The sequence below is a fragment of the Nymphalis io genome, chromosome 8 (assembly GCF_905147045.1).
Source record: "Nymphalis io chromosome 8, ilAglIoxx1.1, whole genome shotgun sequence".
NCBI classification, from domain to species: Eukaryota; Metazoa; Arthropoda; class Insecta; order Lepidoptera; family Nymphalidae; genus Nymphalis; species Nymphalis io.
In genome coordinates this window covers 7484108-7499428 of record NC_065895.1, presented here as the reverse complement: position 1 = coordinate 7499428, position 15321 = coordinate 7484108, and the positions used below count along the sequence as shown (strand labels likewise).

Below are 15321 nucleotides of genomic sequence, written 5' to 3'. Positions count from 1 at the left end.
TGTATATAGTATTACTTTATTAAATATGTTTGTAAATCTATTTTGTGCAACACCCAGATCATATGTGGAAGAATCCCTTTCGATTATTTGTGTGGAAGAAATAGCTATTAAGCCATAAGACCATTCCTTCTACACTACACAATAAATAATTAATTATTTTTTATTTAATTCTACACTGGGAAAATAAAGTATAAATATATAAGTAAATAAATTTATCAAAAGTTACATGTTTTTATTCCCTCTTTCTCTCCATCGTGTTTGAAACAATTTGAATAGTTTTTCCTACTTGGCGTCATTACGATTTTAAGCGACGCATATGTGTATGGCCTGGGCGTCATAAATAAAAATTGTTTATTTTAGAAGTTAATTTTATTAGGTATTTATAAAAGTCCACAACTGTTTTAATAGAGAAACTAAAAATATATACAATTAACAATCATTTTATATGACATATCACATGATTATTACAAAATAAAATAATATCCAAATCTATAGAGTCCATCTTAATGCGTTAATACAATATAATAATAGTTGTGTGCTTTGATTACTTCATTAAAACAAAATAAAACTTATATTACTTACATTTTAAATAAATCTATGTTTTATATTACTCGATATTAATGTCGAAATAAATAACACTTCCTTAATATTTTACGATTAGTAATGGCACTAATTTATATTATTATAAGGCACTAGACCAGAAGAAGCGGCAGTACGTTTTTAATATTAATTATTAAATATTAAGACACAAAATTTTCACAATCATAATGTATGTAACGTAAAACCCATTACACGTGAAATATAAACCGTAGTCACAGTATAGTCGAGTTTACATAGAAGCTGTTTTGAAATTTGTTCATAACTTATAATAAAATATTATAATTATCTCCAATCTAAAATCTGACACTAATAACAAACTAATATTTATCAAAGGCAACATGGTTTATTAAAGAAACCATATTTCATTCGATATACACAAACTACACACATAAGTACATACATCAAACACTCACACATGTGAACTATATTCCAATAGTGTTTTCTTTTGTAAACAGTATTTTCGTTAATTTTTTAAATAGTAAAGCTTTTAATATAGATAAAAAATAATCCGTCAACACTTATTGTTTTTAGCATTATCCAAAAAAAAAAATCACAATCAAAAAAGTATTAGCAAAATAATAATAAGTACAATAACATAAAAACATTGTTTACAAAAGAGATAAATTGGATATAAGTACAAAAGGCGTACTCTAAATAGATACAAAAAATCTGAGATTATAACAGATCCCCTTTGACATTTTTTAAAATGCATTTTACAATATATTGTACAAACAGTGTTGAAAATGTATAATAGAGACGGTATATTTCATATAGCTTAGCGATTTCAAAAATATTTTATTTCAAAGGCACGTTTTAAGGCTTATATATCTTTTATCATCTACATCAGCTTCTATTTGTCAAAAACATCATCTAAAAATGTCTACATAATATATAGCAAATACTGATTTCTAGATTATATTCAAATGCATTTTTTTTCTCCAACGCTTTAATAGCATAAATAAGTCGTAAGCAATTATACAGATCTCTTTACTCAGATTATTATTTACCGGCGTAAGTTGGATTTTTGAATGTGGATGTCGCTTGCTTGTAAATAGGATTCTCGCCCTAGAAAAGATAAGATTCCATTTTACTACGATTTATACTTGTTTTACATGTATATATTAAAATTTAAAACTGAAACAAAAATATTCATATTATAAATAAAATGTATCAATTAAAATACAAAACTACATATGATGGATAAATATAATGAAATTATAATAAACATAATCTTTATAAGTAATCGATATTCTGAGAAAATAGTTTATTTTAAAAATAAAATTATCTTACTTAATCAGTTAAGTATCAAAATGTATAAAAAACGGAAATGGTCTAGAAGATAAAAGCTTTAGATTATAACCACACGTCATGAGTTCAAATCCGTACAAAACAGCTTTATTTTTATGTACTAATGTTTATAATGGAAATAATAATATTTAGTTCTCACCGTGTCCCATTTGGCCATCATGCGCTCCTTTTCGAAGCGTGCAAACTCGCGACGGTCGTGTATAGTTGTGACCATCTTCCACAGCATAAGCAGAGCCAAACCTACCAGTACAATGGCGGCGATTACACCCAGCACGATACCGAGAATAAATACCTGCAAAAAATAAAAATAAAAATTAAACATTGCTAAAATGTTACAAGCTTTATAAAGCACTTAAAGTCTAAGAATTATTATTTATCATAATGACTTACCTTTCGCGGGCATTCGTGTTCCTTTTGAGCTCGTATATGAAGATGTTGTGTTTCGTTGTAGGAGTACACGTACACGTAAAGACAATCTTCATCGTCGTAAAAACTGCACAAATGTTCGTTCAATGTTTCGTTTGCTGAAAATTAGTGTATAAATTCAACTATAGAATAATAACACTGTTTTTGTTGTTTTTAGGTATTTATACACAATGACATACTCGAGGTATTCATAAAATAATATGTGAATTAAATAAAGTAAATCATTTCAAATGTAATTTAATATACCAAAATTTTATATTTAGTTTTATCAAAATCTCCAAGTTGTCTTTATAAATATTCATAAATGTTTCCAGTGAGTGTAATCAGTTATCGAGGAGGGCTAACCTTCGATCTTCCCCTCGACGACCTCCGGGAAGAGGTTGCAGTCTCCGCAGTCCCGCGCTGGCTCGTCGGGGTTGTAAGCGGACCCGCGCTTGTGCACCTCACACAGAACGCACTCCTTGAAGTCTTCGCATTTACCGGGACATGTCTGGGTCATAGAACAGGCGATTAATACAAATTGTACGCAAACATACCGAAACTGATGTAATAAATTATCATCATGACAATACTTTTTTTAAGAATCCGTTCACCAAAATAACTCACCGGACATTTATCACAGTATTTTCCGGAATAGTGTCGGTCGTCGTCTACGTTACACACGCACTGGCCGCACACACATTTTCCATTTCCACTGCATATTTTTCCATTTTCTATTGAGAAACAAATATAAGATGTTATATGTTCTCTTACAAAATTCTTTCACCAAAGGTTGTCTGTTAGAGATCGCTATAAGCGATAAGACCGCCTTTGCGCACCATTTTTTATTTTCTTTTTCTTTGATTGTTTCCTACTTCTCTCATTTTATGTATATGTTGTGCAAAAAGTGTTAAATAAATAAATAAATAAGAATATAAGTATATGAGTCATATAAAATCGAGATTATAATTTGATAGACCATTATAAGATTCGGCATGGTAGTTAACAAACTAATCCTTCTCGTTATTAGAACGAGAGACCTTTGTGTCTGACTATGACTTACAACTTGCCTAATAAAATAAAAACGTCACTTTTTTATCGATGACGTTCATTAGAGAACGTTATTTAAAAAAAAAGGTTTCCGGTTTTCAAAAACGCAAAAAATATTTGTTCCGCTCGGCGCCCTATACTATTTGCGGACCGTAAATCATCCGGCCCAGGTAATATTTGGGTTATATTAGTCGTTTTTTATTAAACAAAAATGGTCGGTGAGAGATAACACACCTCGCGATATGCACGGCGTCTGGTCCTTGAGACACTGGCAGGCGGGCCCGCTGTACTCCGGGCGACAGCTGCACTTGCCGCACACGCAATCGCCGTGCTCCGGGCCCGAGCACAGCAGCCCCTTATTCATGTCGCACGTGAAGTTGTCGCACTCGCAGAACGGACCGGAGATGACCTGGTCGACAGTCTCGTTATTATCACTCGTTTTTTATGTTACGGGACCCTGTACTGAAAGTACGGAGCCCGTTCGGCACGGGATGGTTACCTTGAGCGGGTCGTCCATCTTGTTGCACTCGCAGACGCCGCAGATGCAGGTGCCGCGGTTGGAGCAGAGCGGGCCGCTGGAGGCGTTGGTGGGCCGACAGCCGCGCTCCTGCTCCACCGACACCCCGCCGTGCGCGGAGCACTCGCAGCTCTTCCCGAAGCGGCCCGCCTTGCACACGCACACGCCGCACGCCGACGTGCCCTCGCCGCTGCACACCAGCGGGCTGTCGTTGTACGCCTGCGACACAATTCCTTTATATATCGCATGCATAACCTTCGCCAACGGAGTGTAACGAAAAAACCTTCGTAAATATATATTTTTTTAAATGGCAGGCATACTGTCAGATGAACTACCTGATGGTTAGTGATCACCACCATGCCTAGATATCTATGGCCGATTCCAGTAGCAGGAGTAAAGACAAGTAAACAACTTTGACCTTGAGTTGACATGTCATCATTGGTCGAGATCTAAACAATCTGTGGCATTCATTGTGGATTCCTTAAGAAATTACGTATTGAATTTAGAAGTAAGTGCAAAATGGATTTAAGTAGTAGTGTAATGGTGTCGTGTTATAGATAAAGATAATCAAGATCTATTTGTTTTGCGTAATACAGCAAATCGCAAAGAATATCTTAATCTATATGAAGTATAGTTACTAGTGTCTAGTTGCTGTAGAATATTAGATACTTTAGCTAAACATACTCTTCTTGATTATGCGGCTAAACATTCATATAGCTAAACTTGATTATGCGGCCTGGTAACCTGCTCTAGAACATGTTTCTCTATAAACTGCGATAATACTACAGTCTGAAGTCTTCTCTTTTTTTAAATGGTAAATTTAATAAAAAAAACTCAACATTTCAAAAGAAAAAAAAACAAGCTTCGTTTACATGGCACCCGCTGCAAGACCGCTGCAAGACCGCAATACTGTGTATACGGTATTATTAAATGAATATATCATAATAACATTGAATAGTCTAGTAGTGCAGTGCAGTAGGGAAATTTAAACGTAAGTGGGTCGACGCGTATCTCTATTAAGCAATAATCAACTGTGTACATAATGACAATGTTACCATTATACATAAAAATTGTTAATTCATTTTATTTACGAACTATATCGAGAGCAAGGTAACGAAAGTCTTAGTTCTAAGCATGTCAATCTTATTGAACCGTTAAGAAAATTCGAACGCACGAACTTATTTTGGAATATGTGTAGTATAAAAAATGTACAGTATGAACGTCCATGTGAACTAGATTTATATGTATACTTGTGTATCATGACACTGTCGTATACAGTATATAAAATAGGCGCAGCAGCAGAGACTCGTTGTTTATTGAGATAAAATAAACTTGCACCACATACACGAAGCCATTCTGTGATATAGGAAATACATTTAAAGTGAAACGATTATGTATGTAATAGTACTATTACTAATACGAAGTTCTGACAAAAACTATTTAAGGAAGCAAAATTCTCTATTAATATACCAAAACAATTAAATATTTCTAAAAAATTTAATAATTTTTATAAGTCTAGTTTATATAAGTACATTCATCTTGATTACTCTAAAGAGTATATAGTTATTTTGATAAATCAAAATAACTTATCTGTGCTATGATCTCTTTAATAAAGCCTAATGTTTGGTTGGACAACTGTTATATTATTAAATGACTCTGTCGCAATGAGAAAATATAGTTCTTCAAACCGAAACACAAATCCCCACTAAGAGGTGTGAAATATACTAGCTTCAAGTAAATAATATATACTGTTACATGCATTTTACTGATCCACTTACATGATGTCCGGGATGTTCGCATGGACAGTCGCAGAGCATTTCCAATTCTACATTGAGACTTTCAGACACACCGACTGGATAAATACTGAAACTCTGCTTCCACTTGCTTGGGTCCTTGGGACATTCTTTCAGTGTGATTTCAGCTGAGAATTCCACAACATCACCAACCTATAACAAATTGAGCACATTAAATAAGTCTGTTTTAAAAAAAAATTAGCTTAGTTCGTTTCAATTAGCTTAATTAGTGGTTACCAAGTGGTCGAAATTCGATCATAATCATTATTGAAATTTTAAGGAAACATTTATAAATTTGTACCAAATTTTAGCTTTTATTACACATAAAGCTTGTCAATAGCTAGGAAACAAACAAAAAAGGAAACGGGTTGACAAATAAAGTATAAAAAGACTATGTGACTGTTTTGTCTTTGCTTGTTTTTATACTAAAGTAGATGATAAATTATAAATTTACTTTAAGGCCTTCGCATTTGCTGGTCTGCACCATGTTGTCCTTACTGCCCAGGCATGAAGAATAGTACAATATCTGCACAGCGTCACTGGATGTATCTTTCATTTCTACAGTTGAGGTAATTTTCTGTAACAACACATAAGCTATTACAAATAAAATTATCACCACCACAGAAACAAATGACTATAATATAAATAGCTTTAAGTAAATACGTTTTTATTTTAATATCATAAAGTTCTTAAATAAATGTGTGTTTTATATATATTAATAAACACATAATTAATTTTTATATCTTAATATTGAATTGAGACTTTATTTATTTTACTTGTAACCCACTTGGTTATTATAACATATTGGGTATTTGAGCAAATAAGTGGTGCAAAAAATATTCCGGTTATACTAAAGTTAAATGAGTTGGTTCAATAACTCTTGGTGTGTGAAACTGTAATAGTTAATGATGATAATAGTATTAACTTCTTAAGTTTCCATCTCTTTACTAAGGTTGGCAATCATTACTATTTAAAAATTTAAGGCTCTAATCAAAAGATATCTCGTGCTCTTCCCGAACGAAATGCAGTTTACCGACGCAATGTAGTAAAATACACTATTTTTAATCAAGTAGACAGCAGTGACATTCAAATTAATCTACCATTTTTATTAAAGGTTAAAGCCGTTTACGCCTGTTATGATAGCACCTCTAACATTAATTAAATCTTTTAAATTTGGTATTTTAAGTTTTAAGTGTCAAGTCGAGAGTGGGTCAATGGCAAGCGATGATGTAATAGGCGACCAATGAGCATTCAGTTGTACTCACGTTGTACTGTTCGCGCACGAGGTCCACTACGTTGTCAGAGTCGTCGCTGAGTATGCCGGAGCTGGAGCCCTCGATGTGCTTGCTGAGCTGCTCGTACACGCTGATCTGCTCCGCCGTCACCGCGAATATGACGTTTATTGCGTGCTGTTTAACCTGGAGTGACATTATATAACATTGAGTGTCGAGATCGGTCTGTGTATAGACCTTGATTTGTATGTATAATAACAATTCTTCTAGTAGCAGGCGGATGGGTGACGAAACCAATGATGACATCACAGCTCATGTGTCAGTTTTATTTCTACGCCATGTACCCATCAAGCCGTAATGGAGCAGCGTGGAGGAATAAACTCCTAACTCCATAGACAACCCTCTGCCCAGAAGTGGGACATTTATAAGCTGATACTAATTATACATACAGTTTCTCATAATTCATTTCTACCTTTATTTTTGTAATAATTAATACACTTTGTAAATGTTTGTTCTGGTAATTATATACTATATATAAATAATCAGATTTAAACGAAATAAAGTGGAGTCATAGAAAATAATTACATACCTTGAGATTAATTTGTGAGATACTGGGATAATCTTGTGTTGTTGAATGAGTATATGAGTTGTCTTCCATGTGGCATTCTCCGTCATTCGGCTGCACAATACCTCCTAACTGCAAATGATTTTAATTTTTACTACATTGTTGATAATGAACTTTAGTATAAGTTAAATTATCAGCATAAAACACAGTACACATATTTAGATATATCTGTGTCTTGTTCAAATTGATAATGGGAGTAATAAAACAAAAACAATGTATTTAAATAAATAGAATATCTTGTGTTACCACAATTCTCAGCTTAAGAATCATTATTAATTTAATAATGAAAGACTAATCCAATCAAACTAAGCATAATAATGCTAACTCATAGTAAACAAGAGCCAAGATTGTCTAGTGGCCGGACAAGAAATACTGAGTTCTTATATGCTGCATCTGTTTATAATTCATCTCGTGCTCAGTGCAGTAAGAAAACAACGAGAGTAAACCTGCATATCTTGGTGACACACGTGTACCCACTAGTTCACATTGGACCCTCAAGAGGAGAGCAGTTACTTTACTCAAAGTAGAGATTTAGATAAAAATTAAGACAGATCATTATAATGTTTAAATAATAATGTTCGATGTAACTACAAAGTTAAACAAATTAAATTACTATGACGCAATGATGTCATAGCTGAGAATACTATATGATGGATGTATAAAACATCGTAATAGTAAGATGTATTGTATTTGTCACCTTTCCATCACCGGCGTAATGGAATCCTGCGTCAGTGGAGAACACGAGAAGCTTCCTGGCGTGTTCCCTCCAGCCGATTTCATTCTTACACACGACGGCTTGCATGATGGCGTCGAAGCCTCCCTCCGGCGCGTCCAAGTTACCGGACACGTCAGCGCGGGCTACTGCTTTCTAAGAATTTATTCGAGAATAAGTATAATCGAGTATCTCTATTATAAATAAACTATTCTTATTTACTTAATACTTTAAAGGAAAATTAAAAACTATGTGAAACTATGCTAAAAAATAATAAATGAACCAAGATGATCTAGTGAAACCTACACTCAGCAGTGAAGTAAAATGGTGTTAATAATCTAAAAAACATATACATTCAGAAGATAAAGGCTGTCTTGCCTTGCCTTTGTATTTTTGTTACAAATGTATAATATTCAAAAACACATTGTTATACTTTTTAAATTGTAACCATAACCTTCGACCTTGGTCACATTCCACGCCTAAATTTAAGAAACACTAATAAGAAACATTAATTAGTAATTTTTTTAACATTGCCATGTGTCTGCACTAATTAATGACTAGCAAAACATTCTGCGTGTGTCACATATGATAGAAGAAAACATACTAACATCGAAAAAGTCGGTGTCATTGCTGAGAGACATTTGATTCTTGTACCCGTAGGGCGCCGCGCAACCGTCGCAAGGTGATATAAGACTGGAAGATATAAATTATCCATTTAAAAACTATTACATAATTACCTACCGAGATTTGATCGAATTAATATGCAAAAATGTTGCCTTACTTTTTAGGTACAGTTGAAACATATGGCATGACGAGTTTGTCAACGAACGATCCAAAACCGATACGGAAGTTCGAAGTAATATTTCTCATAGTACTCGAAAGTAAACTACCGAGCGTACTGAGTTTCTCTTTGTCGTTTTTCATCGATCTACTCAAGTCCATGAGGTAGTAAAGATCCACCGGGTAGTCTTGAGCTTGTGCGTAGGAAAACGTCATCTTTTGCATCTGATCTAAAAATTAAAATAATATCCTAATATTAAATATATAAAAGAAATATTTTTTATCAAATAAATGAACAAAAAAGAGGATATAGATTAAGGCTTAACAGTAAATGTAATACGATAGGTTTAAGGGTTCCTCTCACTGACAAGCATGTAACTTATTGTACCACGATGTTCCAACGTGGTTTGGTAATTGGTAGACTCGACTAGCGATGCGTTATAATAGCCAAGAATGATAATAATTTTTAATAAATTGAAATCTTTTATAAATAATCATGAGTCCATTAGCAAATCAATATGAAACATCTGATATGAGTCATGAAACTTTGTTGACACTTACTCATTCGGAGTTGTAGCTTCACTCTCTGCGGCTTAATTTGAACCAAGTTCTCGCCACCGGCTCCGGCTGCCATGTAACCACCACTGCTGCTGCTACTGCTGCTGCTACTGCTGCTGCTGCTCATAGATTGCTCGAAATACGAAGATTCCATACCTACGCCCAATCGACCTTTCGCTGCAATTACGGAAATATTATTTAACATTATCTTTAAACAAAATTATGACATCGTAATATAAAAAAAGTTTGTATTGTACGCTTCTGGGGTGTATTTCCGAAAAGCAACGAATTTCAAGTTGACATTTGGCACCGAGCTTCGTTTTGATATTATAAGACTGAAAGAATATTTGGCGCATTCGAATATTTTTCGAAATATCAAATCACACAAAAACACACACATATGATCGTGATGTGTATGCAAAATCGTTGAACGCGTAAAAATTATTAGGTTGTGCTAGATTTCACCTTTCGGAAGATTCACCCGTTTCTGAACGTTACATTGTAAATATTTACCTCTTGTTAGCTCGCGATTGTAGATCGGATCTATAGATTGCTGATTGTCTGGATTGAATATGTAAGCTTCATCACAACCCGCGGTGCCGCCCTCCATGGCGGGATTGAAGCAGCGGGGTCCATTGAATTCGGGAGCAAAACACCACGCACAGGACGGCGTCCGGGCACAGTCGCTACATGTCGTCTTGCTGGAGCAAGGGTTTTGAGCAAGCAACTGCTCCGCGCGCTGACCCAAGCACGCAACAAACAGGCTCGCCCACAAACAAAATAGTAAACTCGTTCGTGTATCCATCATACTGCTTTGTTTTGATTTTAGACCAATACCTACAACAAAAAAGATACCAATCATTGGTTTGTTATATAAAAGAGAAACTTAATGATTTAACCTAATTATGTTATATATTACAATTATAAATAAACTTAAGAATTCAGAAGAAAGAGAAGAAGGATTTGGAGTATTCCACCATGTGCAAATTTTCTAGCGCGAGATGATAAATACTTCATCTCGCGCTAGAATGTCAGATTGACTACCACAGCATAACAGTATCGAAACAACGTTTTTTTGGATTGGTATTAAGCTATTTTTTATCATTAAATTAATTATTATTAATGGTTATATTATTATTTTATAATATATATAGCCCAATTTTGCATAATACAGCAAAGTGAGAAAACTGATAAATATCAACCGAAAAAATAAAGTTATCTCATTTAATTACCGTGCAACATTTTTTTTTAAAAGATCCACTTTTATTTCCTCAAAACATGAATGAGAATAAATTTCGTTATTTCTTCCATAGAAAATCTACTACGAAAACGAAGTAAAAGGTTAACCAATATTATAGGTAGATACGATACCAACAGTAAAAAATCATTTACAAATCTTAGGTTTACTAGAATCGCATTTTATGAATGAAAATCACATCATATGGTCAACAAATCGAATTAAAAAATCTACTAAGCTTGCACCTGTGGGCGGCAGCGGGCGGTAAAGCGCCTACGCTTTGCCGTATCGAGGCCGCACAGCTCCAATCAGCGCTTTAAAACTGCTATCGTTTACACATGCTAGAGCTCCTAGCGAGAAATATTATACTGAATATATTACTAGTAGAGCTAAATATGAATAATAAATTATAATTTAATCATTCTACTTTAAAATTCATTGTAATCAATACTTACAAATTTGAAGATTGATAATAAAAGCGCAATCTAAAATAATATTTTACATTAAACTAAAACTTATATCCTATTGTATTTCTGCTCTATAGTAAAATAAAAATATTGTAAACAACTAACTATCCGTTTTGATCACAATTATTATAAAGCAGTCAATCATATCATCATTAATTATATATAATTTATGACATATAATTTCTTTTAAGATTAATTTTAAAAAATATTTATAAATACCTTTTCCTTATTTAATACTCTGGCCCGAGTCTACTCCCAGTGATAATGTAGTTTATTACATAAATATTTACGAACACCAGTCACCTTTTAACAACGACCCACTTTTAACTTCTCAAGAATTATTTATATATATATATATTTCGCTTTCCTATAAATTTAATTAGTCACATTACATCGAAGGGCGATTCGTCACTTTTAAATATTTTTCCTTTACTAACAAAAAAACAAGTCTTGTAGCACTTGTGAATCTAATAAAACGGAGACAGGAGACACTTATCACAAAGATATTAACGTTTAGTAAATAAACATATTTTAGCCGCAAATATTGAAATTATGATAAGACAGAGTCGTAATTATGTGGTTTGTTTTCTCGTTTTTATTTTTCGATATAGAGCTCGTCGTACAGAATCGCAGCGCGAGTTGCGCGACCAGCCCGTGCCGGATACACGCGTGACTAATAGTACAGAAAATAACTTCGTCAGCGAATGATACAGCGGCGCCGTCACCGCTCCTTCTTGGAACCAATACGTGCCAAATCGCACTCAATACAATAACCAGTGTGTATTGTAGTCTGTATGGGATGCATTTAATTGAACACCTCAGCATAAACAGACTCGAACTAGATTTCGTGTTGTGGTGTGTACATGCACGTTGACGTATACCGTGTCATTTAATAACATGAATAAAAATTGAGGTTTCGTAGTGTGCTTTCTTTATTAAAATTTACAAACATTTCCACTACTATAATATCAAAACGTTTTGAAGCACGAAGTTTATGTTTATTTTGTGTATAAAAAATACTGGTGTCTTTGTAGGTCAATGAAATTACGTCATATTCAACAGACAAGATGATTCAACCGCACTATCGTAATGTTCTTCTATTTAAATTCTCATTTCTCGCTTCTCATAATTATCTTATCAGCTCTTGCGTCCTTAGTAAACCATATGGTGTCCTGACATTAGTGCTTTTATTGGCTACGTTACATCTGTTGTCTTATTTATAACAACGAAAAAATTTTTGTTCATTCTCATTCAGACTATATAATTATAAAATATTGAACTAAAAATTATGTTACGTTTACATATTTTCATATTTGCATGTATAATTTTATCCAGTAGTCGAAAAATTTAACTAAGTATATACATAGATGTTAAATATTTAAAATGAACGCTGAGGCTAAATCTATTAGACTACAATTATTGCATTGCGTGTTTACGATTCATAGACATAAAATGAATGTTTACAAAATATAACTATCTATAATTTATAAACCGTAATCTTGACAACCGTTTTAATCTAAGAATCGAAGGTAGAAATTCAACTTTTTTATATTATAGGAGCTAAGTATACGTTATAACTGAACCTTGTCCTGTATTCGTACAACCTGAGTCCAGATACCATATATAACGTCGATAACGGTGGAGGGTGCACATCGGGTCGACGACCGCACCCGTCTGCTTTACGGGCGCGGCGCCACCGCATACATACATCCCTATAACGACGAACTATAAACATCGCTGATTATGACTGACGATTAAAAAAAAGTCGTACGTGCGACTTTAAGGCAAAATAGATTCTATCATCTCCTTCATGGCAAAAGTCTGGTTGATTTTTAGGACCAAGATTAATGTTGCTTATATAAAATGTATTATCATTGTTTTATCTGGGCTGCTACTGAGAATTTTCTGACAGAAAAACCCAATAACTTTTTATTGGCCCAACCTGGGAATTGAACCCAGGACCTCCGGGTCTGCGGCCTTATATCAAGCCACTAGACCAACGAGGCAGTCATCCTTGATATAGTAGCCCGTACAAGGAACCAATTATTTTAGGTGCTCAATTAGTGTTTATAATTTATCTCATGCTCAGCAGTAAAGGAAAAGCTTTGTTTGGAAACCTATCTTTTTTTTTAAATGCAAATAATTTTATTTTTGTTGTAAAATGGACTAAGTCTACCCTAAATTGTGTACATTGTTATAAGCCCGTTAAATAAAAAAAACTGATATTTTAACTAAATATAGCAGCAGCAGCTTATTTTACAATGTGTTCTTTTTTGGAAGTAAGTTCCAAGTATTAAGTTTATATAAATATAGAATTATTTTTTTATCGACAGATAATATTAGCAAATGTAAAACAAAACAATTCTAATCAACTCTCCCAAAGCTATTATAAATCACATTAAATTAGTTTAAGTGATTTCACAACAAACATGAATATTTGAATATATAAAAAATTATATTAACTCCACTTATTGCAGGGCTAAGCTTTACATTACCTGCCGTTGAGTTGAGGGTTGATATATTTTTACAGAAAGATTACATTATTATGAGCACACACGCAAAGTTTCAACTTGCGGAGACGAGTATTTTTTGAGGAAAAAATATTGAAAATCAATTATTTTTGCAATATTTATGTCAATCCGTATTGCAGATATAAATCCTTAGTCATATAATTTTTTAAATTTATTATGACCTAAGTTGGCGTTTATAAAAATGCCTATAGAGATGTTATGATATCGAAATAGAATTCGTTCATACGACTAAACTTATTAATTTATTCAAACATTATGTTTTAGATTACAATGACTATTATTAACATTATTTTTTACATATTACACTAGACTATTTCAACATGAAATTGTTTGTACTTCATGACCCATACATGGTACAATGTAGTTACTCACTAGCCTTAAAATAGATTTGAGTCCAACTTTATTAAAGAACCTTGCATCTCTAAAAAAAGTACATATTAACATCAGATATAAATCCTTAGTCATGTAACTTTTTAAATTTATTATGACCTAAGTTTGCGTTTATAAAAATGCCTATAGAGATGTTATGATATCGAAATAGAATTCGTTCATACGACTAAACTTATTAATTTATTCAAATATTATGTTTTAGATTACAATGACTATTATTTACATTATTTTTTACATATTACACTAGACTATTTCAACATGAAATTGTTTGTACTTCATGACCCATACAAGGTAAAATGTAGTTACTCACCAGCCTTAAAATATATTTGAGTCCAACTTTATTAACGAACCATGCATCTCTAAAAGAAGTACATATTAACATCAGTTATTATTTTTTATAATGTCTTATTGATCTACGATGTAAAATTACTAGCAATAAATATTTTTATATCACAATTCAAAAATGTATTGTACCATTCGTATTCACATAACTATAAACTAGGAGTTGGACTACTTCTTTCCATAAACTAAATAATACTCTTTGACCATAACCATAATCCAATAGCCACTTCATACCACAGATTATTCAGAATACAGATATAAACAGATTTTCATCGAGATGCACGGTTAACCTTGCATTACAGTATACAATAATAATAATAATATACAATAACACTTGAGTTCATGAAAAAATATTTAGAACAAAATTTGTCACAAATGTTATTCTCTACAATTTTTATAATAGATGTTAACATCATTAAATCAATAGAAGTCGTGATATTAGTAAAAAACTGATTTTTATGGCCTTTTATCTTGAAAAAGTTACGATACAGGTACGAGTTTTTATGAGACAGCTGGACAAATTATAGAACGCCAAAATGAATGAATGAAAAATTCAACAAAATAGTATACTTACCAATTACTAAAAATAATTATAAAGATAACTTGAATCTCGAGCTTTCCATAATAATGGGATCTTCAAAAAATACATACTTCGCGTAAAGTTACGTTAAATATTTCTTTAAAAATAATAATAAACTTATATTGTAATAATATAAATTTTAATGAACGCACTTAAAGTGGATTTTTTGTACAGTTGGTATCGAATCGATTTTT

At 32.8% G+C, this 15321-nt stretch overlaps 1 protein-coding gene across 3 annotated transcripts; it reads right to left on the bottom strand.

Moving 5' to 3' along the window:
* Window positions 1–347: 347 nt before the first annotated feature.
* On the bottom strand, window positions 348–14699 carry LOC126769855 (integrin beta-PS). 3 transcript variants are annotated; one of them, XM_050488767.1, is made up of 18 exons: window positions 14680–14695; window positions 14516–14564; window positions 10094–10417; window positions 9584–9757; window positions 9024–9252; window positions 8851–8935; window positions 8228–8398; window positions 7495–7602; window positions 6939–7091; window positions 6128–6250; window positions 5659–5826; window positions 3863–4099; window positions 3598–3772; window positions 2941–3047; window positions 2680–2824; window positions 2299–2432; window positions 2048–2200; window positions 348–1665 (listed from the first exon to the last, which is right to left on the bottom strand). In XM_050488767.1, the coding sequence occupies exons 3-18, from the start codon at window positions 10386–10388 to the stop codon at window positions 1600–1602; spliced, it is 2523 nt and encodes an 840-aa protein (XP_050344724.1). In that variant the 5' UTR covers window positions 10389–10417; window positions 14516–14564; window positions 14680–14695; the 3' UTR covers window positions 348–1599. The 3 variants fall into 3 exon arrangements, with proteins under 3 accessions (XP_050344724.1, XP_050344722.1, XP_050344723.1); XM_050488765.1 differs by having other exon boundaries at window positions 14516–14699; XM_050488766.1 differs by lacking the exons at window positions 14516–14564; window positions 14680–14695 and adding an exon at window positions 11504–11967.
* Between the last annotated feature and the right edge of the window lie 622 nt (window positions 14700–15321).

Coding starts and splice junctions, on each gene's coding strand:
- LOC126769855 (XM_050488765.1), bottom strand. CDS start 10,388: ATGATGGATACACGAACGAGTTTACTATTTTGTTTGTGGGCGAGCCTG. Junction 9,758..10,093: donor CAATCGCGAGCTAACAAGAG/GTAAATATTTAC, acceptor CCGTAATTGCAG/CGAAAGGTCGATTGGGCGTA. Junction 3,048..3,597: donor GACGCCGTGCATATCGCGAG/GTGTGTTATCTC, acceptor GTTTCTCAATAG/AAAATGGAAAAATATGCAGT.